This window comes from Phalacrocorax aristotelis, chromosome 10, assembly GCF_949628215.1.
Source record: "Phalacrocorax aristotelis chromosome 10, bGulAri2.1, whole genome shotgun sequence".
NCBI lineage: Eukaryota > Metazoa > Chordata > Aves > Suliformes > Phalacrocoracidae > Phalacrocorax > Phalacrocorax aristotelis.
Window position 1 is genome coordinate 19,432,560 of NC_134285.1, and position 23,612 is coordinate 19,456,171.

At 41.1% G+C, this 23,612-nt stretch overlaps 2 protein-coding genes across 2 annotated transcripts; one reads left to right on the forward strand and one right to left on the reverse strand.

The window, feature by feature from the left end:
* Positions 1-2,870: 2,870 nt before the first annotated feature.
* On the reverse strand, positions 2,871-9,436 carry OIP5 (Opa interacting protein 5). The gene is made up of 5 exons (XM_075105570.1): positions 8,643-9,436; positions 8,427-8,493; positions 7,189-7,311; positions 6,564-6,645; positions 2,871-5,359 (listed from the first exon to the last, which is right to left on the reverse strand). Exons 1-5 carry the CDS (start codon positions 8,932-8,934, stop codon positions 5,291-5,293), a joined length of 633 nt encoding a protein of 210 aa, XP_074961671.1. The 5' UTR covers positions 8,935-9,436; the 3' UTR covers positions 2,871-5,290.
* Positions 9,242-23,125, forward strand: NUSAP1 (nucleolar and spindle associated protein 1). Its single transcript, XM_075105564.1, has 12 exons — positions 9,242-9,434; positions 10,496-10,561; positions 11,655-11,846; positions 12,917-13,091; positions 14,900-14,989; positions 15,752-15,864; positions 16,588-16,653; positions 16,842-17,029; positions 19,885-20,060; positions 20,793-20,903; positions 21,488-21,596; positions 22,054-23,125. The coding sequence occupies exons 1-12, from the start codon at positions 9,342-9,344 to the stop codon at positions 22,139-22,141; spliced, it is 1,467 nt and encodes a 488-aa protein (XP_074961665.1). The 5' UTR covers positions 9,242-9,341; the 3' UTR covers positions 22,142-23,125.
* Positions 23,126-23,612: the final 487 nt, after the last annotated feature.

Consider the following 23,612-nt stretch of genomic DNA (forward strand, 5'->3'; position numbering starts at 1 on the left):
TGCCCCAAATATCGCTTCGTTGGCTTCGTCACTGTGGTTAGGAGGTCGATAGCAGATGCCCACTGTGAGGTCCTGCTTGGAGATGCCCCTTTGACTGTAACCCAGAGACATTTGATAGAGCAGTTGCAGTCACCATAGCTGACTTTGATACATTCAAGGTGTTCCTTAATGCAGAGTGCAACTCCTCCACCTCTTCTACCCTGCTGTCCTTACAAAAGAGCCTGTAACCGTCCATTGCGATCCCCCAGCCATTTGAGGTGTCCCACCGTGTTTCAGTTACTCCTATGATGTCGTACCCTTCTGGGTGGGCACGGAGCTCCAGCTCCTCCTGTTTGTTACCTAGGCTGCGTGCATTCGTGTACATACACTTGAGGCGATTACTCTTCTGTTTCACCTCTTGGGAGACGGCTAAGGAACCTTTGTCACCACACTGCTTGGCCTGACTTACTCCCCCATTGGATGTGCTGGTGTGAGCGTTTTCGTAACGGATCCCACCCCACAAGTCCTTCAGTTTAAAGCCCACCTCACCAAGTCAGCCAGCCTACTGCTGAAGATTCCCCTACCCTTGTTAGACAGATGGATTCCATCCCTCCCTAGCATGCTGTCGTCATGGAAGAACTCCCCATTGTCATAAAAGCCAAACCCCTCACGGTGACACCAGCCACGTAGCCGGGAGTTGATATACATCACGCGCCTGTTTCTGGCTGCTCCCTTCCCTCGAACTGGCAAAATGGAAGAGAAGATCACTTGGGCACCAATGTTCTTCACTTGCTCCCCCAGGGCTTGAAAGTATTCCTTGATTTTACCCAGGTTGCGGCTCTCAGTGTCGTTCATGCCTACATGAAATAGTAATAGCGGATAGCAGTCTGTTTTCCTGATGAGTCGTGGCACCCTCTCAGCAACACCTTGGACCTTGGCTCCTGGGAGGCAGCACACCTCTCGTGACTCCCTGTCAGGTCGGCAGATGGGTGCCTCAGTACCCTTCAACAGAGAGCCACCCACCACGAGCACTCGTCGTTTCTTTTTACGATGGCCACTGTATGTTGCTGGTCCAGTTTCCCCTTCTGGGGGACTTTGCAGACCTTGCTCATGGGTGTCCTCAGTCGTTAAGGCTTCATATCTGTTTCTGATTGTGATGGTGGAGGGCGCAGGCTGATGGGGAATCCTGCTCCTGTGAGTCACCAGGGTCCACGGTGCCTCATTCTCGGCGGTGTCTGCCACAGGAACGTGATTCTGAAGCCACCTGCCTATCTCTGCCTCAGCTCCTCTAATACTGCGCAGCCTCTTAACCGTTTCCTGCAGTTCAGCGCCCTGACGTGACAGGTCATCGACCTGTGCACACCTCGTGCAGGTACCTTATCGTGAGGAGAGGGGTTTGGGCAGTTGCCGCAACCCACGGCCTGTACTGGTGTGTCCTTCCTTACCAGACCCGTCTGGGCGGACGCGTCTGACATCTCAGGGGCTTTCGCTGAACGAACAGCGGTTTTAGCTCTGAGGCGAGTGCCCACCATTTCGTCAGAGACCAAATCATTTGCCTGAGCTGTAGACCTACAAGCGGGCTGTGGCGTCCCTCCTGCTTGCCCTGCCTGCGCGAACTGCTGCACCACACCCTTCTGATGTGCCAGGTGTGTTGGCATTTGCTGTACCTTTGTCAGAATTGAACAATTTGAGCTAAACTCACGTATTCTGGATATCTTCTTTGGGTCCAGCTGTTCAGCAGACTTAAGGCACCAGAGCCTCTGACTTCTTGGAAGGCAACTAAAGAAAAATTGTTACTCCACTCATATTCAAATAGAAGCTTGAAGGGTTATTTTAGATGGTAGCAGAAAGCTTCTGCTGCTTGTATAGATTGCCTAAAAGTAATAAGCCCCTCAGAAAGCTTTCATATACATGGATTGTTTATTGTTTTGGCAACTGCATTTCTGAAAAATTCCTTCTTCGGTTGGCATGTCACAACCTGCAGGGAGGCACAACTTTCCTTGTGGTTGCTGCTGAAAGCGGTTTTGGGAACTGCTGTAACGCAGCAGTGCAATGTTGCCTTATGAGGATTCTACTGAAGAAGCCATGGCTCCTCAGTCTACTACAGGCTTTCCAAAACCTGTTACAGATCGCTAACCCTTCCGCTAGCTTATAGAAGATTCACAGTATGATTGTTACTTCAGGTGCCTGTTCAACTACTTTGTTTCATTTTCTAGCTGTTTTTGTCTTCAGATTCCAGAGGAGACAAGGCCTGACCTTGAGACTTGCTAAGTGGCTGGTATTCATTTAGATAGAGAATCCATCCTTCCCAAGCCAGACTGGCCTGGGCTGCACTTAGAGCTAGAACACACACCTCTCAAGATGCCTGGTTAGAGATTAGGTTCTACACTAGAATAAGAAAAACAACTGTTCTCTCATCAATTGTAGATTAAGAGGAATTTGAATCTGAGACAAGCTGAGGGATCAAAAGCTCCATCTTTCAGGAATAGAAGTTTTAAGCATCACTTAAACCTATGGGTGCATTTTAATTTAAGTTGGTATCTCAGTTAATGTTCATCTCAAATTACTAAAGATAATGCATCTATTTTATGTTTTGTAAATCAAGGTGGCTTGCTTCTTAAAACAGAGTTTACTTAGAACACTGTACTGCTGTGTCAGCAGGGACATCAGGCAACAGTTACTGCCAAGAAAAAAAACATAATTTGATAAATAGGTGTGAAGGAGCACAGCTTGACTCAGAGCAGAGGTCCTCCCACTTCCAAAGATTAGAGAAATGTAGTTTAAAAATTTACCAGCTATTATTTAGCATATATCCTTGTTTAAATTCATGCTAAGTAACATAATATGAGGAACCATTGATTTAATGATTCATAATGAACCAAGGACCCAAGCAAGGTAAACTGACGGGTTTTATTCCACAAACATAATCTAAGGAAAAGCAGTGGGCTTATGACTCGTGATATTGTCCGTGATCTGCACAATATATATTTCTGAATTTCAAACTTTTTTTAATTTAAAAATTTCTTCTTTACAACTAAAGACAATATTAAAAGAAGTAATTGACAGCTTTCTTTTTACCTTCTAGGGATGGACACTCAGCTAAATGCAGCAAGACAATTTGGCACAATTAGACTGTATAGCTGTAAAGCATACAGCAAGAAATAGTCTCAATGCAGAAACCAGAATAAAAGGGCAAAAGTGAGTAGTCCCATTATCAGTCATGGTTCTTAGACTGATGCAACAACAAAAGGGCTGTCACTGAGAAAGTAACACAGAGGTGAAGTTATGCAATGGAAAACATTGACCCGAGGTGGGAACGTGCTTGCACAAAACGAGTTTAGTCACAAGACCCCAGCGAAAGACCAACAGGCCCTTAAACATAACACAGAAGTCACTGCACAACATGACTTTTTAAAACAACTTTGTTCTTAATAATGAAATAATCAAATACAGCAAATCCAAACTTTACATGAATATACAGTGACAACTTAAGAACAGCCTTCCAGCTAAGGGCTCAGGATAGAGGTCATTTTAGCAAAGACAGCACTTATCATTACAGGCAATAAGACAGATCTTGTAAGAGCGTAACATTTACTTTTGAGATCCTGAATTTAGCTGTCACTGAAAAGCACTGCATTTTTGCATTTATGCCTGTCAAATCCATAAAACGTGAATAAAAATAACTCAGCTATCATACAGTGTTAGAACTTAAAAGAGAGCTCCCCTCCTCTCCCTGCAGAATGGCTGTTGATATTCTATGTTATTGCTTAATCAGAATGAAATGAGACAACCCAGAACTCTTAATCAAAACACAGCACAGTGAACATTAGTAGTAGTAGAAGTACCAGCTGCCCACCGAAAGCCTCTGAGGTGCCTTGCAGTGAGTTTTATCCCTCTGCTCGAAGACCGTCATAAGAGTTATTTTAGAAATCAAAGACTACAAAATACAGTGAGTACTGGCATCAGCTGCAACAGGGAGCACAATCTGCCAATCATATATGGAAGCAGAAGTAAGGGAATGGGAAGTCACATCACTGAAATTAAATTGATCAAGTAAATACAATCCTCTCTAGACTACTACAGACAACCTCTGAACTTTATGGAAGGTTTAAGACATCAGCCTTTTAGGCAGCAAAGGGAGAGGAAAAGATCCAATTTCAATTTAATAATAAAAAAAAAATCTTATTCTTCCAACTAACAATAAGGTACAGATGTTCTGTCCCAATAACAAGGGGTAAGTGGTGGTCGTTCTTTCCCACCAAATTACTTTCAAGATGTTTGCAAAGAAGCAGAAGCCATTCAAAACAGAGATCCCAATGAGTACCCATTAGGTATTTTTTATGAAACATCTGGAGTGGCCAAGGGAAGGCAGCGGGCAGATCATCACAACTTCAGCAGAGCAGTGTTCCCACAACTGAGCAGAAACAAGTAAGAAAAGACTGTCCCTTGGTTTCACAGCTTTAGCCCCAGAAAGAAAGGCTCATATCCGTTATAGGCTCCACAGCCCAAGCTTCATGGAGCTGCCAGAATGTGACTCAGTCCTGTGCAGCCATGGGACTGCACTTCCAGGGCACCTGGAACGCATGGGGGCTGCCCACAAATTTTAAATCCAAAACCTTGTGCTCCAGCCAGCATTGTGTCATCCAGATTCACATGCTAACCACGCTATGCAGCTCCTCTGACCATTTTGCAGGCCACACACACAAGCAAATCTAAAAGAACTAATCAGGAGGCCACTTAACGGTGCCTGGAATATCAGATCTGGCTAATGAGCCACTTGACCAACAAACTGCCACAAACAACCCTATATATGAAAAGGTAGGACAAGAACTTCAGATCTCTGTAAGAACATTCAATTTATAATAGCGTCTCTGAATATCCTGTTAGTATGTTTTCTATAGTTCCAGCAACTTGATTTTAGTATTTCAAAGGCTGTTTTTCCCCTGAAGTCATCAGAGAGATCCAAAGTCATAGTTATACTGTCTCCGAGTTGATGTGCTGCATGGGTGAGCTATTTATGTTTCCAAGCATAACTTCAGTATGTCAGATTTTCAGGTGTTGCCCTTAGATCAAAGGGATGCCCTTAAGCTTCAGTTCTTTCTGTACACAGAAAGGGATCACAGATTAACACTCAAACCTGTTCTGATGCATTGTCTCATCATAATGAATAAACTCAGCATGGATGCAGAAACAGGTCCAGCAGTTCTTAAAAATAGCATACGATTAGTTGACCCTGACCACTGCATATTCCTGGCCATAGGCCAACTGTATCTAATGCAGAGCTTTGCCTTTCTGCCTCATTATTCTTTTATTAGTGTTTCTGCAGCTTCTTCATCAGCATTTCTATGCGAATGTGCACCTCCACAAGCTTTTCTTTCAGCTAGAGGAAAAAAAAAAAAGAAAGATTATTAAAACTAGAGAAAAATATCCTAACACTGGATCTTTGAATGATCTGCACCCCACTTTCAGTGACTAAAGAGCAGCTGACTTTCAAGATGGATATACTGGGCTTTAATGTCTATACTGCACGGACAATATATGGACAGACTGTTTCATCACTAGCTTAGGAATACACATGGACAGTCCCTCAAAAAATGCCATTTCCAGAGTCTGGGGTTTAAGTTAACATATCTAAAGCACAAGAGTAAAATCCTGCTCATATTATGTCTAAAAAAGCAAAGACCAGACTCTTGCACTCCTTCTAGTCAACAAGCAAACTCTCCATGGTCGCATAGTTCATGTTTGCAATAAAGTACTACTGGTTTTTTTTTACTTCAGAAAAATGTGTCTCAACTTTAGAAGTCTCGCCTGGATAAGATTTTTGCATTTAAGGCTCACTCGACCTATAAAAATGCTCTGATCTTATGGTAAGACACTGGAATATGACTTTAAAGAGAACAAAACTTAGGAAATGTCACAGAGCCTATTTACATGCTTAGAACAGAAACTAAAAAAGAAGAAAAAAGTAAGGAACAAGTAAGCACATAAATACTGGATACACTGGCTTTCTCCTACACAAAATACCTTTATTCAAGCTATGGGACGGACAATTTACTAAGTTAACAACTAACCAAGTTCCAGAAACGAACATCCAATTTAAACACCAAAAAAGGAGGAAGGTTCTAGTGTTGCCTCTGAAACTACAAGTAGATATTGCCATGCTGTTTTGAGCTTACATAGCCATAAATACAGTTGTGCTAGAATACCCTTCAAATTAACAAATTGCTATTTTAAAAATGCTTCAGCAGTGACTTATCAATTCTAGGGATAACACAAGCAGCAGTACTTGGGTGAAATCTGCCTAAAGGATTCTTGGTGTTTTTTTTTTTTTCCCCTTTCAAAGGTATAACACACTTTTGCCAGAAAATTAGCTAGAACTGGGTATGTTTTGCAGATAAATCGTTCCAGAAAACGTTTCGCATGTCTCACACATTTAAGTCAGCCACTGTATTATAAGTCAGTATTTCTTCCACCTTATGCACTTAAAAAAAAAGTAATATCCAAAAACATAAAGAAAAAAGGAATTTCTAAAAATATCAGCATTTTAAAAACATTTTCCATACAGATTAATGTAGCAAACTTACTTCCCGTAGTTGTTGCTTTAAGGTCACAGCAGGAAAATTCATCTTAGAAGCTTCTATTATCATCTGTTTTTTTAAGAGATAACTGGAAAACAAAAGGGCAAGGGGAAAAAAAAAAAGAAAACCCAAGAAAATAAGTTAAAAATTCCATAGCTTCATTCATTGTTTAGACAGATTATTTAAGACGATTTGAAAGCAGATACAAAGTCGTTGCCAAAAGTAGTAATTACATTATGAAAAATACTAAAAATATAACCACGGTTTTACTTTGAGATCATAAGATCCTCTCATCATTAGCTATAACTAATTTACAGTTTCAATAGTCAAGTCCTCAATCTATCATGGAACTAATCTGATACCTTATATTAGCTAAAAGATCTGAAACTGAAGATTTCAGTATTGCAAACAACTAAATTTAAAGCTTGACATTACATGAGGACACTCAAGAAGTGCAAGGCAAATCAAATGGAGTCCCACAAACAGTTTAAACAAAGAGGACATTAATAGCCCACCCCAATACACTCAGTCAAAAGTAAAGCTGCTTTAGTTATCTGTAGGTTAGTTGTACACCCTGTTGTAGTAACTTACAAGTTCCTGTGAAATTACTCTCAGAATACAACATACTCACCAGATGATGCTGTCCTTGAAGAAACAGAAGAAGCCTCGGAGATATGCCAGGTCACTGGAAGCAGAATAAAGAATGAAGCCCAAGATCAAGCCACATGACCGACAGGATAATACATTGTAAGCACTAAAAGGAGAAAGGGGAAAATACTGTTAGAAACTTCTGAAACCATAGATACTGCATGCTTGTCAGAGGACATAAAATCTTCAGTTCCATCAGGACAGCAAAACAAGACAGAAAATGCTTTCTCCTTGAAAAAATAACACAAAGAGAACATGAGCATAAAAAGTTGGGCATCTTGTGCAAGATAAATATCTGTAATAAGTGAAGCTGCAATTAAGGAAGAATACACATGTCTTATTATCACCGAGCAGTTTAGGCTATATTACTCGAACATGATTTAACTGGTAAAACGCCTGTGCCAGGTCATAGACGTGACATTTCCTCCTGATAAAACAGATTATTGCCTCATGCGGGGGGGTGGGGGTGTGGGTACCCCCAGCCCTATGTTTAAAGCATTCCCAGCCCTTATAGTTTGTAAAATAATAGCCTTTAAACATAAACAAAGGACTGGTTCTGTAAGACCTCAGGTGATATTTACATTCTTCCCATCGGACTAATCCCAGAATTACCAAACCTGTTGCTAACTGAACATATACTGAACTGAACTGCAGAAGTTGTTAATTTTCAGTATTAAAAAAAACCCCAAATCACAAAGAGGGATGCTTTAATTTAGGCAATAGACCTTTTAGGGAAGGATCAGGAGAAAAGAGACCTAAAGGCTAGGCTGTCTGTGTCCCTCAAATGCTCTCCACCAAAGATTAGAGCAGCGTAACTTTTGATTTTGACAAAAAAAGAAAGCTACATACCAACAAAAGGTTTTTTTCTATCCGAAAGGATGAAGCACGAGCACAAAAAGCTCCTGGGAGTTTACTAAGCCCCTAAGAGACCCCAGCACGCAAGTCAGAGGCGCTCCCGGCTCCCAGCTTCGCAGGAGCCCCTGTCCCCCCGCGCGATTCGCGGTCAGGCATTGGAACAGGCTGCCCAGACAGTGGTACAGACACCATCCCTAGGGGTGCTCAAAAATCGTGTAGCCGTTGAGCTTGGGGACGGAGCCTAGGAGGCATCGGAGCGCTGGGCTGGCGGTTGGACTTGATGATCCTAGAGGTCTTTTCCCACCTTAATGATTCTGTGATTTACCGCGGCGGCAGCTGAAAGCAAGGACTCGGCGAGCTACGCACCATCCCAGCAGGGCTCCCTCCAGGCCGATCATGAGCGAATCTTCACGGGCCACATCACTGGTGACTCCTGAGAAGGAAGAACGAGCCGCTGAAAACAAGACAGCCCCCGCTCCCGCCTCAGCTCCAGCCCCGTCCCGGGCCCTCCCGCCCCACCAGCTCAGGGGCGTCCAAACGGCACAACCCTCCCGGCCCCACGGCCGCTGGGCGGATACCAACTGAAGCAGACGAGGAGGCCGAGCCACCGCTCCTCCTGCCCGCAGAGGTGGAGCGAGTCCCCCAGCACCGCCCAGCAACCGCGGCACTGGAACACGGCGCAGTCCTCGGGCAGCAGCCCCTCCCGACGCGGGGGCGTCGCCAGCCCCGCAGTCAGCAGCGAGGAAGGCGGTAACCGCAGCGGCCGCGCGGCGGCGGCGGCGGCGGCGGCGGCGGGTGACGGCCGCTCCATCGCGATGACCCCACATGGCTGCGCGTCTTGGAACAGATCTTGCAGCTGTTGCCGCACCGCCATTTTGTGCCGTCCCGCGCTCCAGCCCGGCGCCCGTCTTCCCTCTCCTCGCGATTGGAGGGCTCTTCACATATCTGCGTTACCATTGGGCAACGGACGCATCAATCCGCATTGCCCGGGGCTACCGGGACGTGGGCCGCACCGAGTAGGAGAGGGCAGGGCTTTCCCCCGTTGAGAGCACCTATCTTGTTTGAAAAAAAGCATGCTTCGGCGGCCGCGTCGCTATTGGTGGTTTCCGTGTCTAGGCCCGACCCCTTTGCCTTTTCCAGCCAATAGTCTGGTGCGGCGGGTGAGTTCGAACGGCGGGGGCGGGGACGGGAACAGGGACAAGGCGCGGTCAGTCAGTTGAGCGCGAGATTCGAAAGCGCGGCGGTTGGTGGTGGTGAGGTGCTGGCGCTGCTGCCGCTGCCATGGCGCTCCCCTCGCTCCGGCAGCTGGAGTCGCTGAAATATGTCGAGCTCCAGCGGATCGCGAAGGCCGCCGGCTTGAAGGCCAACCTTCGGGTGAGGCGGGGGGCGGAGGGAAGGGGCGGCGCCGTCCAGAGGCGGGTGGGGGAAGCTTCTGGTCTGCCCGTTGGGAGCTGAGGAGGAGCGGGTGTCTGTCGGGGTTGGGGTGTGAGTGTGGGGAGCGGGTGTCTGTCGGGGTGGGTGGGGGTGTGTGTGTGGCCGGGGGTGTGTGTGTCCGGGGAGCGGGTGTCTGTCGGGGTGTGTGTGTGTGTGTGTGTGTGTGTGGCCGGGCGTGTGTGCGTGAGGGGAGCGGGTGTCTGTCCGGGCGTGTGTGCGTGAGGGGAGCGGGTGTCTGTCCGGGCGTGTGTGCGTGAGGGGAGCGGGTGTCTGTCGGGGGGCGGGGGAATGTGTGGCAAGTAGGTGTCGTGAGAGACTTCCATGAAAAAGCTGATCGTGCGGGGCCCCGTAAAAGCCTCCGTTTAAATCCTTAAAGAATGACGGCTTAGGTGGGCAAAGGAACTCCTTGTTCCTACAGAACTAATACTTCTGCTCGAGGTTTTAGTTCTGGGTTGTCTTGCCCCTAAACTTCGAGTTCAGGTCTGGTTTTATGCCCACCTTTCCACTTAGTTATTTAAGAACCTTTCACAGCCTAAATATCAATGGTGTAACTTTTATGTTATTTTATTGCTGTTACTGTTGAGTATATGCAAAGGATTAGAAGAACGTGTTGCACATTGTACAGGCGAGACAGAGGTTATTGCAGAAATTTGATAGAATTTTAATTCATGTTCAGCTAGGCAGTGCTGCTAAAAACAGTCTCATTCATTCTTCAATAATTAAACTTTCTGGAAAACAGACAGACCAGAAGAAACCTTGTCAGGGAAATTTGTCTTTGTGCCTCCGTGGAGAATACACTACATTTTTATCTGCGGCCTTGAGCACTTTCTCAAATTTGACTGACTTGAATGAAGATCTAGGCATGCCTTGTTCCGCTGGATTCGGAAAAAGTTCTGGTTGTCTGTTGGATCAAGTTATAGAACGTTAGTTGGGTTTATGCAGTTTTTGGTTTGATGACTTAATGTGATATTTTGTTCATGTGTTGTTTTCATTCTTTCCAGGCAGACAAATTGTTGAAAGCGCTGAAGCAACAGCTGCATGGAATGCAGCAAGAAAACGAAAATATGGTAATCGATGGCAAATCAGCTGTTCTTTTTAAGAGAGATAGATCTAACTTTGTAACCAGTAGAGCGGGGCATGTACTGAAAGTTGTTTGTTTTGTTTTTTTTTTTACCATGATGTGAACTGTAACAAAAATACTTTTTTTCTTAATAGTGCCTTTAGTTTAATGCGCTCATGTACTGGTAGAAAAGATGTGCTAATATTAGCTTTGGAGTGGCCTTGTTTATCACCCAAAGCTGGTTTCCTTTCAGCTGTCAAAATTAACAATGTATTTTTCAGCATCAGTACAAAATGATTCTCTGTGAATGCTAACACTTAATTTCCATTGAACAAATCTTAATTCTTTCCTATTTAGCTCCAAACACTAGCCAGTACCAAATATATAAATACTTTATTCCTTTTGCATGCCTAGATGAAAGGGACTAGAGACTCATTGGAAAGCATTTTGTACCTACTACAATTTAATTACAGTGACACTGTAATTAAAATGACACAATTTTCATGCTTCCTTTATTCATCACTTATGGTGGTGTTTTCTTAACTTCAAAAAAAAGTTTTTTTTCTTTTGTAAGCTGAATTATTTTGCTGGGTATGGCAATGATTTTTTACATTTTTGACAGAAAATAAATTGGGATCTGCTGTTCTAAAATATGTATCCCTTTAAGTGCTTCCTTTCAAATCTTCTCTAAAGGTTTGAGGAACTAGTGTAATCCATGTCAGCTTATTTTTAATTTTAATAAGCATGGAAGAGGCTCTGATTTTTTTGGTGAAGAGAACTGTACACAGAAATGTATGCATCTGTGAGGGTCACAGCATCATGCAAGTTTCAAATATAAAGTATTAGGTTTTTATAATCATATTAAAATGCTATATAATAAAACAACTGTAGGACTTCTTTTTAAAGACTTCAGACATCGAGCTTTGATGTTTAGGGGAATCTAGATATTGCAAATTTCTTGATTCTTGCGCTACTAAATAGTGGTTTATACCTGTGTGTAGAATACTTTTTCCGATAGTAAAATTGAAACTGTCTCTTTGGAGTATCTAATTTTTGTTTGCATCGGATGTGTTCCCCATTATAGTATTTTTCTGCTACAGGACTCTGAGAAGAGTGCATCTGCTTCCATTGAATTGGATGAACTGAGCAATCAGGAGGAAATTATGCCTGATTCAGTGTGTTTTATTACAAAAAGACGTGGTAGAGAAAAGAAAATAACCAGAAAAAAGAAGAATTCCAATGAGGAAACTAATACCAGTGAAGAAAATACAGGGCTTTCTGCTGCGAAAGAGGTGATTCGCATTGCTTGGTTTTGTGTGCTGACTACCCCCCAGCTTTCCCCAGGCAAAATTTAAACACACTTGATTTGTTCTCCCACCATTTAGCAGGCGGTGTACACTTTTTTACACACATATATGTGTGTGTGTGTAGGTAAGAATGTCATAGGCAAACGTTCTGGTACCGGTCTTCTGTGCTTTGTAGCACTGATTTTGTCTATCTTGACTATGTGCTATTCCATAATGAACAGAGATTACTTGTTAGTCATTACTTCAAGGAAATAAATGAAACCCTCTAATATACGATTCCAAACACTTTATCTGAATGTAAGACTGCTTTTTCTACTTCATCATAGTATTCTGAATATTAGACTAGCTTCAGAATTTGTCTAAAATAAGGCTGTTTACACTTTCTTTAAATAGAAAAAAATGAACAGAAATTGCATGATTGCCTAAACCGCACAATTTTTTTAATTCCCACTCCTCTCAGTGGATTCTTTATTCATAGGTTGTATGGCTGAGGGAGGAGAAATTTCAAGACAAGGTGTGAGTAGAATTATTTTTCTCTAGAATTACATGCACATAGTGGGTGAACTAATAACTGCGTGAAAGACTTTTACTGATTTAGAGGGAGATGAGAAGATGAGGAGCGTCAGTCTGTTAGAGAACTGTACTGTGACTAAAGCTACAATAGCAGAAAGTAAACAGAGCCAGTGAATTTATTTTTACTTGCAAATAATTAAAATTTGTCAATAAAGGCAATTTTATATCAGAATGCTAGAGTTGTGCAGGTAAAAGCTTGCTAGTATAGATCTGGTTGTGAAATTACAGGGCATTTCATAGGTTAATTCAGTTTGGACTGTAGAAAGTCTCTTGCTTAATCTCTTGATGAAAGCAGGGTCAACTCTGAGGTTAGACCACAATGCTTAAGGCTTTATCTAATCTGATACTGAAAACCTCTAAGGATGGAGGCTGCCTGATCTCTCTGGGAAACCTGTTCCACTGACTGACTGTTCTCAGAACAACAGACTTGCTTTATTTCCAGTTGGAACAAACTGTTTAAATGAAGTATGCTTGAACTACAGGAGTATTCTGAAATGAAAGAAAATGAAGTGCCTCCGGGTGAACATGAAAAAGGACAGAAGGTATTCCAAAATGAGGAACCAGTAACTGAAAAGAGAGCTATTGAGAATTCAGAGATGGGTACTGGTCAGAGAGAACAACCAGAGAAGATGTCCGCTAAAGGCGGTGGAGATGAATGTAAGTAGAAAATTCCAAAAAGGTAAGTTTAGTAGTTTGTACTGCTTAAAATGCACCTTTTGGATATTTTATTGTGTCTGTGAAGATTTTTGTGGCATGCCTGGTGATCAGTACCTTATTTGGGGATACCAGAAAAAATCTGTCTCATTTGAGTTTGTATACTCTAACACATGTAATATGAATCCACAAGTTCTGCAGTGTAGGAATTCTGCCAGCTTTGACTTCAGAACTCTGGACCTGATGTTCTTAGTGAAGGAATTCTCAAAGGTCTGAGTGTATTTGAGTCTTGCGCCTCGTTTAGGATCGGTGCCTTTTGGAATAGCCCTGAGATGCTACTTGGCTCCTTTAAAAAGTGGCAAGAAAGGGAGAGCTTCCTTCCACATGCTTCATTTTTTATTTTTCTTACAGATGAACAGGTTTTGTCATTTTCTTCCCAGGAGTAAAATTAGTAGAAGATGACATACAGACAGAATCTTTTATAATTTGTTTAAACTGTCTAATAGTTGAATGCATTACAGTGGATGGTTTTTCTATGTGCTGGCTTTTTGAGACCTTCAAGCATTATACTCCTGAAAATATGAATTCTTTTCTCCCTTTGTTTATGCAGCTGACGTGATGAAATTAATTTGTCTGCCCAATCTGAGAATTTATTGATATTGTGGATCTGTCAAATGAGAGAAATACCATTATTTGCTCCCATTAGACTAAGCATATGTAGTCCATCGGCTGTATTATGGATATTCTTGCTGATCAGTAGAGTGTACAGGGACATTCTTATTGGAAGCCATCTATGATTTTGAGACTAATTTAGAAAATGAGGATTTTCAATGAAGGTTCTTTTAAAAACAGAAGCAATAGAATATGTAGAAGATGCTTTGGCTGAAGCAGCATTCATCCTGATGGTTGGCACAGTACTCATCTCTCTTCCTGTAAATATAAGTATCTGTACTGCTTTCTGGGTTTTTGTTTTGTTTTTCTTTCTTTCAGTAATATCAGACAGCAAGAGTTGTGTGACAGGAAAATACCACGTCTGCATTTAGTGTTGAAATGTTGATTTTTTTTTTTTTTTTTTTTTTAAACACCCCCCCCCCCCCCAATGATTTTCAGCAACCCTCCATTACTTGCTTCCAGTGAAGATTTATTTCAGTACAGTGAGGTCATCTAAGTTGACTTTAAAGGGGATGTGAATTACCAGAAAACGAATGTTTGCTTTTGATATGCAAATATTGAACTCGATGTGAAGTCTTTCCTTACCTGATTTTTTTTTTTTCTCTTAATAAGATTGGTCACTAAAATGTGAACATGAGCTTAATACATTACCTGAGAACAGAGATAATAAAAAGAACTTAGGGTCTGTATCTGTATGTAAGGCAGTGGCAGAAAAGCTGGCCAAAAATGTATTTCTTCTTTGTTATCGACATTTTAAAAACCACTAGCTTATTAAACAGATCAAGACCTGTGAATTTAAACTTGCTTTTGCTTACCACAGTTATAGTTCTCTTGATAACTTTCCTTGTAAAATACCTCACTATTGAAAGAAAACAACCCAGTAAACAACCCACTATGCCTGTAAGATTCACGCTGGGCTTGTAGGTTGTCAAGAAGTGCTGTTACTGACATACCGTTTAAAAGGCTTTTGAGAGACTTAAGATGTGTCTATTCCAGTTGATGTGTTTATTTCGCAAAACCTAAACCTACTTTGAGGCAATAAAGTCTGTTTTTGAAGCAAATACTTTAAAAAAGATCTGTGATGACATTAAAATATTTTCCAGGAGTTCTAAAGGTTTTGTCTAATCTTCCTGTGCCAGGTGATGCTCATCATGCAGGAGGGAAGATTCCTTTACATGCAGGCCGTGCATCTAGGTCTGGGAAAACAGGAATGAAAGCTACTACACCAAGTAAGATACCGAGTACTGCCTATATGTAGCATCTTTTTGTGAAGGGAGACCTGGCTTATCGTTCTTTATGACCCAAATTTCTATTTCTGCCTGAAGAGGAGAACAGCCTCTCTTTTTAAAAAGCAAGCAAACAAAAAAAGTTCCCAAAGGTTATATTTTAAGGTATCTCTTCCAGCTTGTAAATTCGTAGTAGTAAATGACTCACATGTATGTTATGAAACTAGTTTATCGAACACTTTGATGTCTTTTGGATATAATACTTTTAAGCATGATTTTTCAAAACAACAGAGAGCAGGAGGACATGCTGTTACTCCTACTTGCTTAGTTTTCACTTGACAAATACTACTGTTGTGCTGTGTTACTATGTGTTAGCTCATTTTCGTCCTTTGGTAAAATACATTAATTCGTTTAAAATTTGGAAGTGTTTCTTTTTAACTGCAGAATCTGGGGGTTGGACTAGATGGTCTTTAAAGGTCCCTTCCAAGCCAACCATTCTATAATTCTGTAACTCTCCAGAGCGTGCACCAGGTAACTGGCTATGTAGCTGGTAAAGCAGATTCTATTTCATACTGCTTGGTTACCTGCGTATACACAGCGTTTAGTTAGAGGGATGTTTTGTGGGTTTTTTGTTTGTTTGTTTTGGGTTGGGTTTTTTTTTTTTGAGGCCATAATGACAGGTTTTACAAGATTCTTGTATTAAGCAGCAAACTTCCTTAGGAGCTTATCACATGTGTGACTCTTCTTATTTTTGGAACTTCTTAGACTTTAAAAAGTTGCATGAGGCTCACTTCAAGAAAATGGAATCTATTGCTGACTACATAGAGAGGAAAAAAAAAATGATTGAAAACTGCAGCAGTACTCTTAATGAAGTCAAGGTAAGTGATAACATAGGAAGATATCTGTTGCTCTGTGATTATTTATCTCCAAAGCCCCTCTCTAAAAGTCCTGTAGAGACACTTTAGAGGAGTTACAGACTGCTGGTGTTACTGGTCATGTGCACGTGCAGTGGAATGCTATGATAGGTGAAGTTTAACTGCAGTCCTACATAACTAGTTATATTTAGTTATTTGTATGTAAACTGTACAAGTGTTTCTATATTAACAATGTATGGCTATAAATAGTTAGAGGAACCAACAAATAACTTGTCCGTTTTGAGGAAAAATAATTATGTTGCAATTACTTTTGTGAAGGGTCTCCTGGAGCTTTTGCTTACGACTGTTTGAATTGCTGCAGAACTTAACCAAGGGGATAGGTTACTTTTCAAAGAGTGGGAATTCAATATTAAGTTCCTCTTTTGTGCCTTAAAGATCCATTGTCTGATGGCTGCATGTGACTCTCCTCTAAAATATGTGCAAGAAGTGTTGTTCTCGGTGGCCCCAATTCTTGGTTTTTGTATTGCAAGGCTGCACGAGTGAAAGCCGCTAATAATCTTTCAGAGCGTGACAGAAAAAAGTGGCAGCAACATGTCTGTGAATATGTGAATGAATATGTCAATGGACATGTCAAAACAGTAACACCGTAACTCCAGAACGCTTCATTTCTCTTTTCTGTGGCATGCAGGGTATCGAACTGTACTTAAGACAAATTATTTTTGGCAGGTGCTGGCCAAAAAATCGAATCACTTAAGAGCATCAGAAAAAGGCACTCCACATACCAGTTCTAAGGTATGGGTTTTCAGATCAAATTAATAATAATAAATCTACTTATCTTTAAAGTATGCACTTTAAAGAAAAAAGGGGAAAACTGAAAAGGCTGTATGTTTCTGATTCACTGCACGTTCTCCCTTCCTCTTTGCAGCTTTTCTGATAAATTTTTAGTATGACGTGCTAACTCATGATTTGCTTTTCCCTAGAAACAAACCAGTGGCAAAACATTTTTATTCAGCCCGAATCGAGAAAGAGGCAGATTCTCTGCCACCTGCACTCCTAGTAACCTCCGGCGCTCACCACGCAGTCCTCTGAATGCTGCCAGTCAGAGTATTTTATCTAGGAAATCTTCATTTAATCCTTCTGTCCTTTCAACAACCAAAATGAATGTCAGGTAAAAACAAACCAAAACAACTAGTGAGCAATTTGGTATGGAACACACAAAATAATTAATCCTGACTGTGATTTGACTATGTTATTTCTATTCCGAACAAGAACTACGTGAGACTAATTCTGGTAACGAACTTTCAGTCCAGCTTTAAGCCTTGCTGTGCTTTTACCATCTTGGTTCTTCATTTTAATGTCGTCATCGTGATGGTAGGGGAATCTCACCTACCTTTCAGCTTGCATTTTGCTAAACTAACCAAGCCAAATTATTTTTCTTCTCTTACTGTGTTAGGTTTTCCATTTTGTCAGGCAACCCAGTAGTCTGTTATCTGAATGAATGTGTCTTTGAGATTACTTAACCAGAAGGGTATGCGGTATTCCTGGTGACTCTCGCAATGGACTCACCATTTGGGATTTTTTGGGGTAGTCTCTTTCCTTTTTCTCCTCACCCCAGCTTCCATATGTCACAGCAGGGGCTCCTTTTGTGACTGACTACTATAAGCAGATAGTTTCTAGCCAATGGCAACCAAGCTAACACCAGAAAGTCATGATGAATTTCTAAATGGCTGAGCTCGTACTATTAAACCTCATCATATTTCCTTTCAAAACATCACATGCACTTCATTATTCCTATGCCGTAATCTCTCTGTTATGTTAATATTTCCTGAACTTTTGTTATTGGTAAAATTTGTTAGCTTATGACTTATTTTTCCTAAAGTCTTGAACAAAAAACCTTTTTAAATTAAGTAATCAATAGGACAGTCCATATGGTACTCCATCGATAAACACCCTTTTGCCCAGTTTTCAGTGACAGTCCTAGTCTCTACTGTTTCTTTGTTGGTTTCTATCTAGTTACTAACTATCCTCACTGTCTAACTGTAGGTTAGAAACTGTTGTACTAATTCCAGCTTTATTCTGCTTATGTAACTTTCCAGTGACTCAAGTTCAGATTTAGACATTCAATAGCTCACCCATTTCCTTTCCCCCCGCTAACAACAGCCGGCTAATCTCAGGTCTCAGTTTCATTACTTTCTATTCTTCTGATAACCTTTACTTCTCAATGTTTGCACACTAAGATTAGAGCTGCTGGGACCTCTTTTTCCCTGAATTAAAGTGTGTGTTTGGGTTGTTACTATTAGGTCAGATAGCGTGACTTCTAATATTGACAAGTCCTAATAAATAACTGTGGGATTTGTAATTTTGCATGCAGTTTGTTTGCTATTCAAAGGCTGAAATGACAGATTCCTTGTAAAATCGACTTCATAATCTTACTAGCTTTGTTCCTTCTTTGAATGTGCTGTTTATTTCATTTGTTGTTATCAATTGAAATCGGACTTTGTTCTGCCTCTGGATGATCTTTATTGTCTTCACTGCAGCCCTACTTGATTCTTAGCACCATGTAAACCAAAACAATGCTTTTAGAATGTGCTTCCATTCCATTTGCCCAAAGATGTGCTGAGGTGGATCTTGCAATGCACACTTCTTCCACAAACTTGCTACCCTCAAAACGTAGCTTTCTTCAATATTTACTCACTGCCTTTCTGTACCTTGCAGGCTTTCCGCTTATTCTCCGTACCTTTTTGATGCAGCAGTTACTTCATGCAAGGTTTTGAATTTAAAAAAAAAAAAATTTCATTGCGATTTGATTCAAATCAAATTCTACCAGTGAATCATTATTTGATTGGCTCAATTGATCGTGATGATTCAATCAATCAAAGTGAAATTTTATTATTGTGAACGCAAATATAGACGGAAAAATGTGTGTAATACACACATACCTACAGCGCGTGTGCGTGTTGACTAAAATTTCCATCTTCTTCCTCTTGTATATCTTTGAATTCTGGAGTTCTGTTATTTGATTTTCTTTTAATTTTTCTTAATTTGAGTTTTCAAATTAACAATATTTATAAATAATGTTTATAATGTTTTACTACAGAATCCAAATCCAAAGTAAATTTTATCTGTTGAAGAAATCTGGCTTATTACATCCAAATATATTTGTTCTCCAAAATAACAAATTCAGTTCTTTTGTAATTTCTAATATTACTTACTGCTATTGATGATGGCTCATAACTTGAACACTGCCAACAAAGGCATTTTTAGTGAAGTTTATGCATCAGTTGGGACCATCTTATAGCCAGTAAAACTTCATACCTGTAAGAAAGTGTCGTGGTTCAGCCTCAGTCGGCAACTGAACACCACGCAGCCGCTCGCTCACTCCCCCCCACCCCTGTGGGATGGGGAAGAGAATCGGATGAGCAAAACAACTTGTGGGTTGACATAAGCACAGTTTAATAATTACAATAAAATAATAATTATAATAATGATTATGATAATAATGACAATAATGTTAATATAAAACGGAAAAGGAAGGGAAAGAAAAAAGGGAAAAAAGCCACAGAAACACGAACGATACAGCCGCTCACCACCCGCTGACCAACACTACCAGTCCCTGAGCTGCGATTGCTCCCCCCTCCCCCGCCAGCCCCTCCCAGTTAACACACTGGGCATGACGTTACATGATATGGAATATCCCTTTGGTCAGTTTGAATCTGCTCTCTTGGCTGTGCCCCCTCCCCTCCTGGCTTCTTGTGCCCCCGGCAGAGCCTGGGAAGCTGGAAATGTCCTTGACTAGCACAAGCACTGCCCAGCAACAGCCAAAACATCGGTGTGTTATCTCAACTTTTTTTTTCATGCTAAGTCCAAAGCACAGCACTGTGCCAGCTGCAGTGAAGAAAATTAACTCTATCCCAGCTAAAACCATGACAGAAAGGTAGAACACAGAACCTTCTGTATTTTGTCACGTTGCTTACTTTCCTTCCAGATAACTAATTTTGTCTTCATGTTTGTAATCACTTCCAGGTTCTCGGAAGCCACAAAAGATAATGAGCATAAACGCTCTCTTACCAAGACTCCTTCTAGAATGTCTCCATACCTGGAGGAGATCTGCACACCTGATAGCCAGAAGAGCTGCACAATAATAAGTCAGAAAAACAGCAAGGGAAATGCACGAAATAATGATCTGACTGCATCAAAGGGTAAAGCAGATAGTAAATTTTTGGCTTTTTCAGATCATGACCTTTGTCTTACTAAATTATTTTATAAATTTTTAATAACCTAATGTCACATAGACTCAGGTTTTAATTTCATTCTCTAATTTGCATCTGATTGTTTAGAAACTGCAATAATTTCTTTTTTTTCCTTTGGTTTCCAGTGTTTTGACTAAAATGAGTCTAAGACTAAGACTTAAACACGTGGTACTTAGCCACCTACAGAAAAGCCTAATATAGGATGTAGGAGATAGCAGTCATTCTAGACCTTCAGGGACCACGTAGCATATATAGACTCATACACCAGGTCCAGGGAGATCCCGCCTGCAGCGGGCGGCATGGCTGATGCCCCTCTTGGAGGTCTCGTTCTCCTCGTGGGACTGGCATGAACCAGGCTTCTAGCTGTGTCTTAGGATTTAGACTGTTATCAGCCTCTGCAACCCCCATTAACTCAGGAACTAAAGCTCTGTAAGCAAAAGCAGGAGTCAGAGCAAAAGGGCTAATAATCTACAACCCTTGCTCTCTCCAGACCTGAAAGCTGCCTATTTCAAGTGAGCCGTCTTTGTGTGATTCTGTCTTTAGGGGTAGCAGGCAGCAGCATTTAGTGCCTCTTTGGTCTTGAGAGTTGTCAGGTGGCCTTCACAGGCACTTTCCGACTTGTGATGTACAGTGATGTCCTTGCTGCTGCAATTAATTATGGTATCTTGATGCCTTTTGTAGTTCTCACTCCTTTCAAGTTCGCGGCTCACTCCACAGAACCCATGAGCACAAAGAAGACATTTGATCTCAAAGCGAGTCTCTCAAGGCCGCTTCGGTATCAGCCACATAAAGGTACTGTCATCCTGGTCGTACCCCTTGTACTCGGCTGCTCAAAGTAAGGCACTGATAGAAGCTGTGATACAGCAAAGTCTTCGGTCTCTTCTGTCCCTTCCCCTTCCTCTCTGGCTTCCCATGCAGTCTGTGGACTGATGTTAAATTTCTACATCATACATGCTTTAAGAGCCTCCCTGCTGAAGAGCAAGTCTTTTACAACCAGAAGTCCATGAATATACAAATAAACATCCTTGTATTCTACTGAACAGATGTATGTACAGGAAATATGAGATATTCCTTTATGAAATGAGGCTTATTTTAATCCCTTTTTTTTTTTAAAAAAAAAAATAAGTGGACTATTGTGTGAGAAGCTGAACTTTGTGTGGTGACTGTTACTTCTACATACAGTCACCTGTTACTGCTTCTAGAAAAACTACTTGCAGGGAAAGGGCAGGTGAGACTGATGATACAGCTTAAGAGGCATTTTGTCTTAAAATCAACCAGTAACAAGCTAGCTAGTATAAAACTCCATGATAAGATGTTAAGCGTGCAATTACTAAACTAGTAATTCAGTAGTCTCCCTTTTTGCCCTTAAATTGTAGGACGACTAAGACCTTGGGGAGAATTTAAAGAAAATACTGTTCTAAATAAGTCTGCCAGTAGCAATGTCTCTTCACATCAGGATTACAAACAGCCGCATCTCCAGACAAGGTTAGTATGCATTAACTTTTTATGAAGAGTGTTATTTTAAATAACATGACAGCTCATTTGTGTTTGTAGCATTTAAATAAATACTTCTATAGTAAAGCAATTTTTGCCTCCAAGACCCTGTTAGTATCAGGAAGGCCAACAAAGAGGGCAGCTCTGAATCTGATATAGCTTTTGTAAAACAGAAGTCTCAACTCTAGCGTTTTTGGAGGTTCACTGTCACCTCGGAAGAAGCTGTGAATACTGATGTGTTACCTTGAATGTTAGAACTGTATATCTAAGCCAAAGTATTTATCTGAATGTTTGGATTCAGTCCACAGTGGGACTGCTCTCGCTGCCTGCCTGTGGCAGACGCAGTGTGCTGCTTAAATAGATGTTGAGTCTTGGTCAGCTTCAGAGACCTTTGGCTGCTTTCATGTAACTTGATACGGTCTGTGTCACTCTTCTTTTTCCCCTTCAGGGAAGAAAGGCGTGAGAAACACGAGCAAGAGAGAAAAAAGAGAAAGGCTCAAGCTCTTGGAAAACGTAGAGGACTATGTGTGGGTTAGGAGGAATAAGAAATATCTAAGAAAACGCTGTAAATACTGTTCCTGTCGTGTAAATATTTGTGCTGTCTGTGTGTGGTTTGGGTTGCTGTTAGCTAGTGGAGTCCAGTGAGCACTGAATGAGACCTTAAAGTAATGTTTTAGCAATTGACTTCTCTGACATGAGAGTTCTAAATGTTTAGGAGCTCAGAACTATCCTTAGTTCCTCAATGTTTTCTCTTAAGTCATTTAACTAAAAGATGTTAAAGGAGAAAATGTAAGTGGAAAGAAGATGCTCAAGAGGCCTCCCTGCAACTTCGGACAGGCTTCCCCAGCAGAATGCATTTGTTTCCCACTAGAATGCAGTTTGGACAGCTAGCTTCAAAATATTCCACAGGTAAATCACAGGAGTGGGAGATGTCTGCCTGCCCTCTTCTCCACATCAATCCTTAAATTCTGTAACAACTGCTACAGCCTTACTTGGCATTTCTAACAGCACGTCTATGAAAGGAGTAGGGAATTTCCAAGAGAAGAAAAAATATGCAAGCTCTCTGGAAAACTCTAAAAGCTTACAGCATAACATAATCGTCAAATGACGTATTTTTTAAAAGTCTCAGCTGAACGGTGGCTTTCCAAATTACCAGCTGGATGCTTTGAACAGTTATGGTTGTTCTGCTCTCTAGCATAGAAAGGAATAAACGTTAACAAAATTGTTCTGCTTTTCTCTGTGGTGCTTAAGAGGTTACAGTAGCGTTGAGGCACACTCAATACCATATATTTAAAAGCTGTTGTTACTGTTTCTTTTAAAAAATATAGAAAAGCTGTCTGGATTTATTATAGATGGAATTGGAAAGGTAATTTAGCAGTTGTAATCTCAGCTAGCATTTTGAGCAAATAATTGTTTCGGTGACTTTGGTGTCCTAACAAATATATGTTGAAATATTGAGAACAAGCACTTTTTTTTGTAAAACTTAATGGGGGGAAGTAAAATACTTTGTGTATATCCTATTCATGCCTGGTTATATCATCTAGTTGTACTAGGTACAGCTACCTCCTTAGTGCAGCACTGGTTTTGGTCACACTTGTATTTACTATTCAGTGTCTCTTCTTTTTGACAGATTTTCCTCAGATTAGCCTGCCTACTAATTCATAAAAGCATGTTCTGGTATCTTCAGAAATTATAAACATCATTCCCCTTAAGCTATTTAATTCTGTGCAAAAAGAAAAAGGTAGTATAAGACACTGCTTCAGCTTGCTTTATTGTGGCCTCTTCTATATAAATTACATTTAATATTTGTAGAGTACACTTACAACAAGGCCACTGCAGCAGAGGCCAGTGCTTTGAGATTGTCTATGACAGCTGAAACAAAGCCATTCAGCACTTGTTCTTCAACGTGTTTCTCAAATTACCAAAAACCAGAATTCTCAGAAAAAGAGGTATGGAGCTTCTGTGCTACAAGCTGAGCTAACTGTACACACCAGAATGGTGTGACCT